General features: G+C 46.4%; 1 protein-coding gene and 1 pseudogene across 3 annotated transcripts in view; one reads left to right on the forward strand and one right to left on the reverse strand.

Annotated features, from left to right (window-relative positions):
- LOC135905118 (arginine and glutamate-rich protein 1-like) overlaps positions 1–10,767 on the forward strand; it is a 46,736-nt gene extending 35,969 nt beyond the window's left edge. Inside the window, exon 7 of one of the 3 annotated variants that reach the window (XR_010565326.2) lies at positions 9,612–9,667. Coding sequence is in view for 1 of the 3 variants with exons in the window: in XM_065436109.2 (XP_065292181.1) it covers positions 9,612–9,776 (165 nt within the window). In the remaining 2 variants the exon portion in view is untranslated. Of the gene's footprint in view, positions 1–9,611 lie in introns of all 3 variants that reach the window. The other 2 variants (XR_010565327.2, XM_065436109.2) reach the window with 2 other exon arrangements.
- Positions 4,573–5,945, reverse strand: LOC139059132 (piggyBac transposable element-derived protein 4-like; annotated as a pseudogene).
- Positions 10,768–13,945: the final 3,178 nt, after the last annotated feature.

The following is a 13,945-nucleotide window of genomic DNA, read 5'->3' on the forward strand; positions in this document are numbered from 1 at the left end:
CTAACCTCGTCAAACTGAAGGTCAAACCACCCGTACGCACGCTTGCCAGCATGTGCTCGCTCCTGGCTAGACGGCTTGGCAAACATCACTTTGGAGTGAGCTATTCGTAGCACTTCAAAATGCGCAGTTTGGTTGTGGCTACTATCCATCCATCAAGCTGGTGCAGGGTAAAGCTGGTTTTCATGATTTAGCACAGCCAGACTGGAGCAGATAAGTGCGAAGGCACACTACAGCCTTGTCATAGGCACTGCGGTTGGCCTGTAGCTGCATCTACTACGTAGCGCAGATACTGCGGCCGCTGCGGAGTGTATGCTTGCTGGGGCTTGCTGAGGACAACCGTGGGTTCTGATTAGTCTCTGTGGGCGACATCACTTCAGGCATGTGGTGAGCGGGTCCAAGCACTATCATCTGATGGAACCGGTCGCCTGCTTCTCGGAACACCTTTGAGGTGTGTTGTCAACATGGCCGAAGCTTGTGTAACCTTCGGAATCCTTTCAGCGTGAGTTTGGAGGCTGGCATCTGTTGCTGAAGTTGTGGATATAGTTGTGGTTTCCAGCGTACGAGGCAGCAGCTGGCGAAGTCTGATTCATCTCACCGGCGACACTAGGATTGCCTAAAGTTTGCCCCCTGTATACAGTCGAACCTGGCTATATCGAACTCGCAAGAAAATGCCTATCAGTTCACTATAGAACATAATTCAATATAAGCTTGCTAAATAATTACATGTCATAAAAGCACTTACCATTTATAAAATCACTTTATTGATGAAACTAGCTTAGTTTTGCAGGAAATATTCCAGCATTTTCCTCTGCTTGGGCAATTTCGCTGCTTGCGACGCACGCACTTCCCCACATTGTCTAAGGAGTCGGAGAGTCGAGCAGCTGAGGCCGCAACCTTCCGCATTTGTGCAGAAGCACCGGACCAGTGCAAGCGCACCAATCACTTCGGAGGATGTGGACAAAGGACCGTCGTTGCTTTCCTCATTGTACCCCCTTTCACTTGCGCTCGGTACGATGTCGACAATGTAGTCTTCGTTTTCGGGCTCTCTTGTGGTCGCGACACCATCATTTGCACTCACAAACTCATCCACCGGTGATTCGTCAACAGCTTCCGGAAATTCTGACAGCTCGCTCCAAACTTCGGCAACACCGGCAATGGCTGCGTCACATTCATCAGAATTTACAGTCGTCACCGAGCAGGCGGAAGCCCGCACGGCTGAAGCAATTTCAGATTAACCACTCGTACACGGCCATGCGCGTACGTACGCGTCGGGCGCCACGGGCACCAGTTCGCGAGTATGGCCGCTTTAGCCCTAATCTCCCCCTTATTATTCAACATCGTGCTGAGAGTGCTCCTCGGAATCTTGCATGCTGCGGAGACATCCGACTTCTCACCGCGCTTGCCCAGATTTATGATTTTGAGCTTCACGACGAAAGGCAAATTCTGCCACTTCATCACAGCAACACTGCGGGAGAAGGCTCACAAGGCACGCACAGAATGAACCAGAAGTGCAGCTAGACAACTGGTACTTTTGCCATCTTGCATGACGAGCGCACAAGAGCCTCTGATTGGCTGTCTGAGCAAGCACTGCGGGCGGGCCAGGATAATTTTTTGCTGTGGGATGTCGAAGGGTCGTCCGAGGCAGCACGGTCACAGTAGGGAGAGTGGTTGGATAGAGCCGCGCCGCCAGGTTTTCTCGCCGTGCAAGGGCAAGCCAAATTCTGGGGGCACTTTTCCGCCGCTTGACGTTTGGTATATCGGGAGTCGCTGTTATTTTTGTTTGATGTAAGCGTAATTTTTGCTATATATACTCATTGTAAGTATACTGCGTCCAGAAATTGTTCGATATATAGAATAATTCGATGTAAACGGGTTCGATATAGTGGGGTTCGACTGTAGTTCGGTGCATTGTATGTGGCAGAGCAGTGACCAGCTACAACGCAAGCACACATGTGCACAACGGGCGAGCACTTTTATGTTTGGTAAAGGGAAAAGCTCGGCACACTCATTTCACTGCACCCGAACTGTAAGCTAACATGCTGCCTGCCAGCCGAGCTAGTTCATAATATACTCTGGTCTAGCTGCTCTGGTGTGAGATTGGACACATAGTATTCCCGTGCCGAAGTGCGCCGAGTGCTGTTGGTCACACCTACACCGGGCACTAGGCTGTAAAGGGTTGAATTTTCAGAGGTGCAGCGTGCCTCGCACGTCAGCTTCACGCTGGACTACATCTGTTGATGTTGATGAAGTCATTTTGCGCACTTTGACAACTTTGCACAAGTGAACATGGAGACAATGTTTCGTTTGACCCTCGGAAATTCTGCAATCGCTGTAGAGATAATATATGTGAATAAGAAAATGTGCTACTTGTGCCACTTGTGCGAAGAAACACAGCTGCGTGTAGCTGCAGGGTTTGTACTCCTCCTTGAATTCCCGGAACACTCTTGAATTTGGAGAGACCCAAGGGTCCTTAAATCTTTTTGAAAGAAGATGTGTTTCATGAATTGCTTGAAGACTAGGGTGGTGGGTGGTTTTTGAACCTTTAATGTGACCACATCGGCATCAAGGCTGCGCCATGGACACTACCTATCTGGAAACGATCCTAGATATGTCTTTTTGGTGTTGCTAAGCTATGCAATGTGGCGTGTTCATGTCCAATGGCAGGCTCGTTTAAATTGCAATAGCCATGGTGGAGCTGGATGAAGCCAGGTGAATCGACCAAGCTGTAGCACTGTTTTTGTTTTGTTAGTTAGTTCACACGACAGCCATCATGGCTACATTTTCGAACCCTAGCTTTCTAGAAAGTCCTGGCAGAAAATGAGTTTCAGCCATATGATTTTAACGCATTCAGCATCATTGGCTGAAGCTGGACACTACTAATCATCGTGCTGGATGGCGATGACATCATAAGAATGAAAAAGGCAACCTTGAAAAGCTTCATAAAGAGCAGAAATTGCAGCTGAGAAGTAGATGTTACTATTTTTCATAGTAAGTATACGAGTAAGGTTTGTTTTCCCCTCCTTGAAATCCTTGAATTGGCCTTGGATATTGTATCATATGTTCTGTAAGAACCTTGAGCTATCAGTACACAATAGCACAGCTATTAGCGGCGAGAATTAGGAGTGGTGCCCTCTCGCGAGTGACGTCACAGCCAGGACGTGACGTCACTCCGGCTCGCACGTCACTCCGGCTCGCTCGTCACTCCGGCTTGCTCTGCTGCCGCGCGCGCTCGTTCCCTTCGTGTATGCTTGGGGTGTGGGTTGGTCGAGCCGTACGTATTGAAGGATACGTTGGGCTTCTTTCAGCTGCCATGCCTTCACCACAGTTTCTTCTTAAAAAGTGCTTGAGTCGAGGAACCTTGCAGCTTGGATATCGCAAGCTATGTAGCGTTGAAGGGGTCTACTGGTTTTGCAATGCATATATGCGCCGTGTCTATCGGTAAATTTTGCGTAAAAATAATCTATGCAAATTCAACACGTGAAGTTGTGTATGATGCCTCGCTAAACACTTAACATTCCCTTAGTATTTAGCTATGAAAGACATGGCATTTTACATGGAAGAAAAATCTTGGTCATTGCTGTCAGCATGTTATATGATGTTAGAAAGACATTGCCCAGCGAAGCCTTCATCATGATTCATATTACTCTGGTGTGTTGTTCTATTCAAATATGGCCATTCATTAATGCGTAAAAAAATAGTTAGGCGCGCATTTCTCATGAGAAAGTTTGCTGCTACTTTCATCCCCCTCTGAAACAGGCCTCCAAAAAACGAATTGCTCATGGCTGCTAACACGAAGGCGCGTTATGTAGAGTATTTACATAGTTAATTTACAAACACCATAGTTGCAATCACCTGAGAGAAAAGTTTTGTTGTTAAGATCGAGAGCCAGTCAATCGAAAGTGATGACCAAGAAAATGCACAGCTCAACACACTAGATGAGGTGGTGCAGCAGCGACGTGATGCTCGCAAGCTTAAGACCAGCCTCTCACACGCACCGTGTGCTCTCAGGGCTTACGCTTTCTCAAACTCGCTTCTACCACCACCATCGCCAGTTCTTCCTCCCTGGAGTTTTGTACATCTGAGTGATAGCAAGCCAACTGATATACATCGCCCGACATCAACTCACGCGGCGGCGTCGCTTCGTGACCGAATTGTAGCTCAAGATGCCCACCTGCCGCTTGGCTCCATCGTCCTTTACGTTGATGCAAGCATTAACTCTTTCGTTACGGCAGAAAAGTGGCTAATTTAGAGTGCTTCCAGAAAAAAAAATTTTTCTCTTGAACAACGAAACGCATTTAACATTGCTATGCAGCAAATCGTAGCTTATTGGTGTGGATTTTTATATAACAAGGACTGTGCTGTGAGATTTAGAATTGCTCACATTTTATTTGTCAAATAAACTAAAGAATGTGCACATAAAAGTATAAACAAAGAGGAATCAGTGACTGTGCTTAGCCAGAAAATTATTTTGAGAATGCTGAAATATACAAACTGTTACTAGGCCCCTTAGCTATGCTTTCAATATATATCAATCCTGTACACCACGTATTGCATTTATCGGGGCCCATCAATCTAGCGGCCTTGACGGCTGTGCCACTCGGCAAAGCAGTCCCGTTAGGGCAAGAAGCAAAGGTATATTTCACAAGTGGAGCACATGACGTTTGTTGTGTTCTGTGTCTTTGTTTTTTGATAGCAGATTTTGCAATTTCTCCTCTTCATTCTTTTTGGTTGGTGCCGAATGGGTCCAAGGGCGAGAAGGGAGGTGAGAAAGGAGCATGACCTTCTGCGACTTCATCATAGTCAAATATTTGCTGAATCAGTTCTTCCCTAAATGCAAGCTGGTCAAAGTAGGTGCTTAGAGAAAGTTCTCCAACTGTTGGGTTGTCTTTTCGGTGCTGCTGGAACAGTATGAAACTGTTCACGCACGCAATATCCACACAGTGAAAAAACAGCGTCTTCCACCAACGTACGCATTTTCTGAGAACGTTGTATGTGGCAATTATCGGGTCTGATTTGTCCACGCCTAACATCCCGGCATTGTAGTCGTGGGCAAGGAGTGGCTTTCGGATGACTCTCAGAGCCCATTGGCGCCCCCTTTTCTCTCTTCTCTTGGCAGGCACATGCTCATTTGCTGTGTGTATCGTGCTCATCAAGTTTACAGCACGCCGGTCTTTCCACTGCATGTAAAGGATGTTGCCGTCACGAATCCATCGGACATCTCCACGCTCTGCGCTTTTTTCCCATGATGAGTCTTTCAATTCAACTGGAAAACAGTGACGATCTTTGCGTGTTGTTCCGCATGCAAGAGTTTTCTGCTCGAGGAGGTGTTAAAAAAGTTTGTTTGAAGTGTAGAAGTTGTCCATATAAACTCTGTAGCCTTGATCAAGGTACTTTGTACAAAGCTTGCTCACGACATCAAAGGCTAAGCCATGCGGTCCTGGTGCCTCACGCTTGCCACTATACACCGAAAATTGAAGGGTGTATTTAGTTCTTGAATCTGCCAGCACCCACAGTTTGTATCCAAATTTGGTCACCTTGTCTCGAATGTATTGCCTTATACCTGATCGAGCCTTCGATTTCACCATGCGTTCGTCAACGGCGAGGTCGCGCTGTGGTTGAAACAAATTTGCAGATTCTTGATTGATGTGATCCAGAAGCCAGGACACCCTCCAAGTCTTTCCAACAGATGCTGCAGCTGCCAAGTCCTCCGGGTCCCCTACACTTAGGAATGACAGCAACGCGAAAAAAAAACGGTCCCTTGGCATAATATTTCGCGGGAGAAGATTGCTGAATATTCCTGTTGAGCGCCAGTATAAGTGCAGTCGTGGCACTTCAACAACTCCCGTATAGATGATTATCCCAATAAGTCTGAGCATCTCCAGTGGAGTGACTTCCTCCCAAGAGCCGTCACGTCGAGCGTATGTCGGTCGGTCCAAAATATGCATCCAGGCATATTTATTTGTGTTCTCACACAAAGTCTTGATGACCTCAGTAGTAAAAAACAAGAGGAAAAAATCCAGCGGTCTTGAGAAGCGACGCGCATCGCTCCGCCGCACTGCTCCGACATGGGCACCGGGCTGTCTCGTGGGTTGAAACTCGATACGGCACGGTGTACTTAGCAAAATATCCCCGCCGTAGGTTGTTGAAACCCTAAACACAAAAATAAAACTGCATTCGTCAAATCTGAACCACGTTTTTGTATAATTACAGCGCGAAGTCAGAAACGAAACCTACCTGCGAGCACCTGTTGATGTTCGGGGCACTTGAGCTGGAGCGTCTTCATCACTGCTAAAATCTGACGATCCCGCATCGTTGCTTGAGCTATCACTGCTGCTTGAATCACAAAAATCAGCAGCAGATGAGTGGAAAGTGCTTGGAACAGGAGTCAGTTGTCGCCGGGATGCCATTCTCGCGGAACTCGAATCCACCTTCGGTTCAAATTTCACTTGCGGCGGCGCCTCTGCCCTCAGGCAACAACAACAACAACAACAAAAAAAACAAAAAAAAACTGAAAGAGGAGTTCTAAATGAATCCGCCAGGTGGAGCTAGTTGTCTGTAGCACGGCGGTTTAAAATTTTGCGGGAGATTCAAAGTCATCGGAACTCTGTGTCCAATGGCCTATGGCGCTGTACTGAAAGAGTTAAGGGCTGTGAAACAACCACTGCAATTTATTGCCCATGCGCACCTGCCCTTAATAAGATGACCCGGTTTCAAGTCTAAGAACCTCCTTCCTCCTTTTGTGCTGAGCTCCTTGCTGTCCGAGAAGCGTTGTGCTCTGTGGCCGCCTTTCCCATGGTCCCCACGGCCCACATCGTCATTCGCACTGATGCCCTCCAGGCGACGCGGCTTCTGCGACGCGTCAGTCGCAGCCCTGACATATGCCAACAGATCCATCTTCTGGCGGCACGCATCCCGCAGCCAATATCTGTCGAGTGGATCCCACGCGACCTTCTAAGCTTCCAAAGCCGTGCGGATTCTGCGACCCCTCTAGCGACCTCGCTATCATCACTGCCTCAACTCTTTCACCTAGATGATGCCACCCTCCTTTTAACACGAAAGGAGCACCTCCGGCGCCGCACACGTGCTCTCATACCTCCGTGTGCGGTAAACCTCCCCCGCGGTCTTACCCGTGCAGAGGTTGCGCTTCGGAGGATTCGGGTCGGGGTAGCCCTCACCCCTACCGTGACTAGGAAGTGGCCGCACTTTCGCCCGCTATATCCTCGTCCTGAGTGTCCACTCTGCAAGTCGCGAAATGTTGAAGCCGACATCCACCACCTGCTGTGGGTTTGTCCTGCACTGAAACCGACGAGGCTCCGGCACCTCGCAGCAGTGGGACTCTTGTCGCATAATCTGAGCCATTACACTGCTTGGACGCAGGGACCGCATTATCGACCCCTCTTGGACTTCATTAAGTCAGCAAATCATTTTTCATTCATTTAATCATCCTTATTCACCCCCATCCCATACCCTTGTATGCCCTGAGGCATTTATCCTCGCATTAAAAAAAAAAAAAGTGATGAAATGTTTCATAGTGGCCCTCAGTAGCCTTTATCGACAATATGGCACACCCCTGATCACGTAACGGTAGCAATCGGCTGTCTGTATGGCGAGGCACGCTATGTTCGCGAAACCCATCAGTGCCCTACAACTTCGAATTGAAACCATAAAGCATTTTTTACAGCGCCAACTGGAATGGCTAAAGTATTCTCGAGCTACTACAGCGCAGCTTAGATTGCCTAGAAAAGGAAAATTCAAGCGCCTTTTGTCTCGCCATGTCTCGATCCAGCGTTCTTTAATTATACAAACGGATAGCTATTCGCTTCGTCAGTACATAAAAGAGAACGTTACCCAACAGTAGGCTAAATACAGTTTGCTCCAATCCAATTGCAAACATTCATAAAGAAAGCACCACAAGCCTTGCATATACTTTCACTTGATTTCTGACCCTCCACCGGGGAATTTCGATATCTTCAATATGTCTCAAACTACTAATGATTGACGCTTCGACTTCTTTGTGGATGTAGCCATGGGGTCCAACAGGCATACCTCACTAAAAAAAATTGGGCCGAGCAGCCTGTGTCTGTTCACCAAACAGATTCGTCATGTATATTCCTCAAGCAACAAGCACCAGTAAATTTCTCAAGCTAGCTGAACGTGTAGCATGGAAAAGGCAATATATATTTGTATTGTGTAAATAGCTGTAAGCCTTCATTAACTTTACTTCAAATTTCCGCCGCTTAAAATAAACACGTGAAGCACCGCCTAATGTTGACAAGCAGTTAAAGAAGCAAGGGGTGCTTGTAGAATTTAAACTCCTGTATTAGTTAAGACTACATATTAGTTAAGACTACAAACAAAGACTACATTGCCGACATCGTGCCGAGCACAAGTGAAAGGGGGCACTATGAGGAAAGCAACGACGGTCCTTTGTCCACATCACCCGTGTTACTGCCGAGCGTTTCTGTGTAGAAATGCAAAAATTCGATATTATACCATGAACTACTCATCGTGAGCAAACCTGTTTTAGCGGATTAAAATCAACGTAACTGTTGTAGAATTCGTATATAGCCAGCGTTTGTGACATACTTGTTGCACCGCTGCAGGTATGGTATCATAACTGGATTCCTATATGCTATGTTTTTGCGGTTGTCCATCCGCGCATGAAAAACCCGCAATGAGCTGGTCTGCGCTCCTTCGGCTGATACTGAAGCGTTTTCTTTGAGAGCTACATTGTTGTCTAAGAAATTAGCTCTTTGAATAAATGTTCGCAAAGGAAGACGTCGTAAAAATATATTTGAGACGACCACCATAAGTATACAAGCAGAGAGAACGATGGCGAACAAACGAAAACACTGCAGAAAGCGCCCGGACAATGCCCGAACTGTAGCAGACAACAGGCTCGAGTCGTTGCCCTGACGTCATGCTCGCAGCGCTCGCAGCGCCCCTGTAGTACGTTCTCTGGGCTAATGGGATCAGACACGTCAGGACACACCATGAACACAACCAAATGTTGTGGGATAGCCTTTGAGTTTGGCCTGTTGTAGGGGCCAAAAGCCCCAGTAGTGGTGCCTACATGAACATACGAAATCAAATTTGAACTGCATGCCATGGTGACATTGAGTAAGTGGAGCGTTGTGGGCATGCCCTGCTCCCCTGTAGCCTTTGCAGTGCAAGGCGTTGAAGAAGGAGCCTGAGTACTGCGAAGAGGATCACAGGCGACCTTTGTCAATAACTCTGCTTCTGCTGAATGTGTTTGCAATACTTCTTGCTGCAAAGTATTTCTGAAATAGTATATTTTAAATTCAAGTGCATTTCTCAACTTCGATAGTGCTTGAGGGCCCTTTTAATAACATTTTACTGTAGCTGATGTAGTGGTCGAGATTAGGAGGAGTAAGCGGAGTTCGGCAGTTTGCATATTGTGCAGAGTAGGTAACTGGTGGTCAGTAGAATAACAGGGATAACTATAGTCTAGAGTTGACCTATGCAAGATGTGGTTGCTAGGGGAAAGGTGTTCATCCTACAGCAGACATAAACTGGTGATGAAATTGATCACTGTAGTGATCGTGAACTGTTTATGGTACTAGGTGACTGATGTGTGTGTGCATGTGCAGGCGGAAGAGCGGCTGGCAATGGTCGATGAGCGCCGGCAAATTGATGAGGCCCGCAGGCAGTTGGAGCTGGAGCAGGAAAAGAAAATGCGCCTGGACCAGCAGGTCATCCTGAACAAGGGACGCGTGCGACCCAAGCTCTCCTTCTCACTGAAGCCTACGGTCTAAAGTGGAACCGATGCCTTCCCGGTGTGCGTGTGTGCGGTCTTCCTGCCCCTTGCTGCAGCATGGTGTGGAACATGTCATCAGGCATGGCCGTTCTCACAGCCACCTCGAACGTTTCGTTTGGACACTGGCCTTGAACTGCACACAAGTCAATCATGCTTTCTGCTCCTGCCTTGTGTAGTGGACATATTATGGGCAGTCACTGGGCAGTGTTTACAAAAGCTGACTGCCTCTATGTGCAACAGTAGCAGTTTCCTACACAAATTATGTCGCGTGAAAATGGTGAGAATGGTTAAATACCTTAGAGAACTAAATTTATCGCTTAGTGATTCGGCATGATAGACAAGCTGCAGCATTGTACCATCGCACTGGTGCAGATATTATGTAGCGCTTTAGTTTGGTGTTGCGGGAGAGGCAAAATTCTCGAAAAGTTGTTAAAGCGGCCACTTCTGCTGTGCTCATTCAGTTCTTGAACCAGTGCAAGAAGCTTCCAGTTTTCTCGCATGCCACAGGTGGGTATAGCAGCCCTTCTTTCTTGCCACCAATTCTTTCTAAATATCGCCATGTACTCTTGCCACTTTCAGTGCCAATTGGTATTGTGACCCATCATGAGGTCGTCTTGCACACATTTTAGAGTGTCGCACCAAATAAGCAGTATACTCGAGTTTTGTTTTGCCTTTTGGTAATCTCGGCCGTCATTAAGCAGCAGGTATGTCCTCGAAAAAAAAAAAAAAATTCTTTTGAAAAGTGAATGCACCTGTTGCACGAGCTTAAGCTCTGAACATTGTAGTGATCCTGCTTGCATGGAAGCAGTGCACATAGAGCGTATTTGTACATAGCACCAATTGTAAATACAACTTTCCATTCTTTTTCGTTCGAAGTTTTCATACATAAGTGTTTTGCTTAACCTGTACAAAAGTTGACAACGCTTTTGACAGAGTGTGAAGTCGTGACGGATTTGCATTGCGAAACAAACGAGGTTTTCCAAAAGCTGTACACTTGTCATTGACGTTCTTTTTTTACATCTCCATGCACATGTGCTGTGCATTCATCAACCAAAGTGTTACCTCATGCTCGTGTTGCTTGTTAGATTGCTGTTCAAAGTTCACTTGCTACACCCACGACCAAAAAGTCTACGGACCATGGTACAATAGAAGAATTGCACTTTGGTAATGCAGCCGAGCCGGTATTTGATTGTATGAACAATGTACTACACTTTGCTAGCTGTGCGCTTGTGCCAGGACCGCAGGTTTTCTTTCATTTTTTTTTCTTGTTTTTTGTTGGCTGCATCCAGTGCAACTCTGTCATAGTATAGCTCAATAGCAATGTTCTTAAAGAAGCAATGTTCCTGCTAAAGTTTCTTTGCGATTTTTGATCAAATACTTCATCAGGAGTTGTGAGGATCACAGAATGCCCAGACACAGGCAAGTATTTCTTGGTTGGCATAGTGCTTTTAAACTAGGAAGTGTTAGATTTTGCACACCCATAGTTTTGGGATGCAGACCACCATGTTCACAAAAGAAATGGAAAGGTGTGCAAAGGAAAGTAAGAAAGGTGCAAAATAAAGCAAGCACGGCATGGCACTTCGGGTGTGCAAAGCTCCATTTGGGTGTGCAATATCTGAAACGCCTTGCTACCTTCATTAATTCAAGCTCTTCTAGAGTTGCCAGAGCAAAACACATAAAACAATGCCTTAATTGGTTAAGGAATCCAGTAATTCTTTTTGCCATCCCTATCAAACACCAGAGAGGATGCTGCCCATATGTGCCAGGCACAAACACTTGCATTATTAACGATGCCATCCAATGCCACGCTGAGAACAGGCCGGGTAAAATATTATGCCCAGGATGTGGCAAATACCCCAATGCGCTCTATACTTACTGTATAATACCGTCGGAGCGCTTCTTGTCCACACTTTTTAAGTCGCTCAAAATCTTGCACCTCCCTTCTCCACACCTAGAAGAGCTGGACACTCCAATGAGTGTACTACGGTGTACACTGTAATCAATGTGGCTGGTCCACAAAAAGCACAGCAAGGGATCCAGATGAATGGACTCAGCACCAAGACTGGGGACCCAGCTGGACTTACCATGGTGACTCCAATTAGGATTCAGGATTCATGCTGAAATAGTTTCTCTTCTACCAGCTATGAAATTGGTTTTGTACCATGTCAGCTGTTCCTCTCGGGCATTTCTGTTACTCTGGTCCAAGGTGGTACGATGGCTGTAAATGATTGCTATGAAAGAAAAGGGGATATCGAGGTGGAAATTGCACAGGATCGAGAAGGTACTGGGGAGAGTCGTAAAAAGGGTGGCATGCTGCAAAGCAAACAGTTCGTATATCGCATTCGCTAGGAGTGCATAACAAGCTTCATTGACTTGTAAATGATCAATACAAGAGCAAGATAAAAAGCTACAGACCTGAAACGTTGCAGAGCACAGGTAGGCCCTCTATATATGGTAGCTGTGAAAAGTCTATGGGTCAGTTAAAAGGGATTTAATTTTGTAAATGACAAGTATGGATTAGTGTTGTGAGGAAGCAGGCAGCTTTCTGCGGAGTACATGTTGAGAGTTTAATTGCCTGGCTTGATGTCACGTTTCCGCTTATTCGCTTGCCTTACTCGGTGGGCGTGCAAAGTAGGTGTGACAGTAGTATTGCTGCAAGGTGGGCTGTGCATAGCAGTGAAGGTTTCCAAAATGACTACAGTACAGAAAGTCATAATAGAGTAACTCCATGCCAAGAAGGTTGCTGCAAAATGGGCCGCCACACTACATGACTGACACGTCTTTAGTATGGTCTCAATAAGGGGTCGCATGAACCTGCTAGTGCTTCTTTTTGTTCGAGACCATGATCTGTAGGTGCTTGACCATGGGTGTATGCTTGTTCAGTGGAGAATTGGCTGTACTGGAAAGGTGAGGAATTAATATGGGGATACACAACGTGTCTTGGTTTTGTGTGCAGTGTGTGCCTTTTCTGTGGCCTCTGTGAGCACCGATTGGCTTTGAGTGGTCACTGTGGCTTGCCACAGTTACTCTAGCTGTGCTGATGCTCTCGGTAAGTATTGTTGCTCTGTGCAAGAGCAACATGAATGCATCATTTGCTTGAGGTTCATTAGGTACTTTGTTACATACAGTAAGCAGAAAAATGGCTTTTATTAAGACAGCATTAATGGTATGTCTTTGCAGCTGGTTGACATCTTTGGCGTTTTCTGTGCACTTCTGGAAGGAGTTAGAATCCCTGTTGCTTCTTAAGTGTTTGTGGCTTTGTACAAGGCTGATGGAACCGAGTGAACAGGATGTCACGTTTAGTTTTTTTTTTTACATGTAGAATATACAGAAATAAAAATTTTTTGCACACTTTTATAGTGGTCTGATTATAGTGTTCGTAAGTTGAGCTCACGAGAACAGTCTCCAAAGTGTTCTCCTGCACTACCGAAACCATTACTCCCCTCAAGTTGAACACGGCCATTCATTACTGCAAGAGCCCTGCTAGACCATCGCAATATGTCAGCACCAGTGCTGTTGGTTCTGTGCTGATGTCGCTAGTGGTAAGCACAGTTGGCCAGTAAATATTCTTTCTTGGCTATTGGTATCAAAGAAAAACTAAGTATGCAGATACAACACATTTTGGGAGCCATGTGAAGCGACACTTTCATGAAGTACTTGGCTTATAAAAGTGTTCACCTGTAATGTATTTTGCTGCATCGTAGCGATTATGTGCGTGCGTGGCAAATATGCAAGACGCGGAAACCCCATTGTGCAACACTCGTGATCCCCGCGACCGCGGATTACACTCGGTGTAATCTGAGTGACAGCCCCACATACAAAGGTGAGAGGATTGCCCTTGGACAGTGTTGGGGCACTTGGATGATGGGCCTCTCATTGAACAGAAGATCTTGGGGCCATGGCCTCGTGCATCTGCTATGTGCAAAGCCACATAGGCGCTCCTGCGTTCTTTGAAATGCACCAGCCTATATGACTGCTTGTAACTGACTCGGCAATGAGTGCTCGATTCTATGTGTACCTTTGCAGGGTATCCTACTGGGCTCAGCCTGGTTAACCTCCCTGCCTTTTCCCTTATCACTTCTCACCCTCTCTTGTATTTAGATTTAGCGACATTTTTCTGTTTAGTGACTGGTGTCCTTTTTTAGCGACTTGACAGAGCAGCTGGTG

Source organism: Dermacentor albipictus, chromosome 1 (assembly GCF_038994185.2).
Source record: "Dermacentor albipictus isolate Rhodes 1998 colony chromosome 1, USDA_Dalb.pri_finalv2, whole genome shotgun sequence".
Lineage (NCBI taxonomy): Eukaryota > Metazoa > Arthropoda > Arachnida > Ixodida > Ixodidae > Dermacentor > Dermacentor albipictus.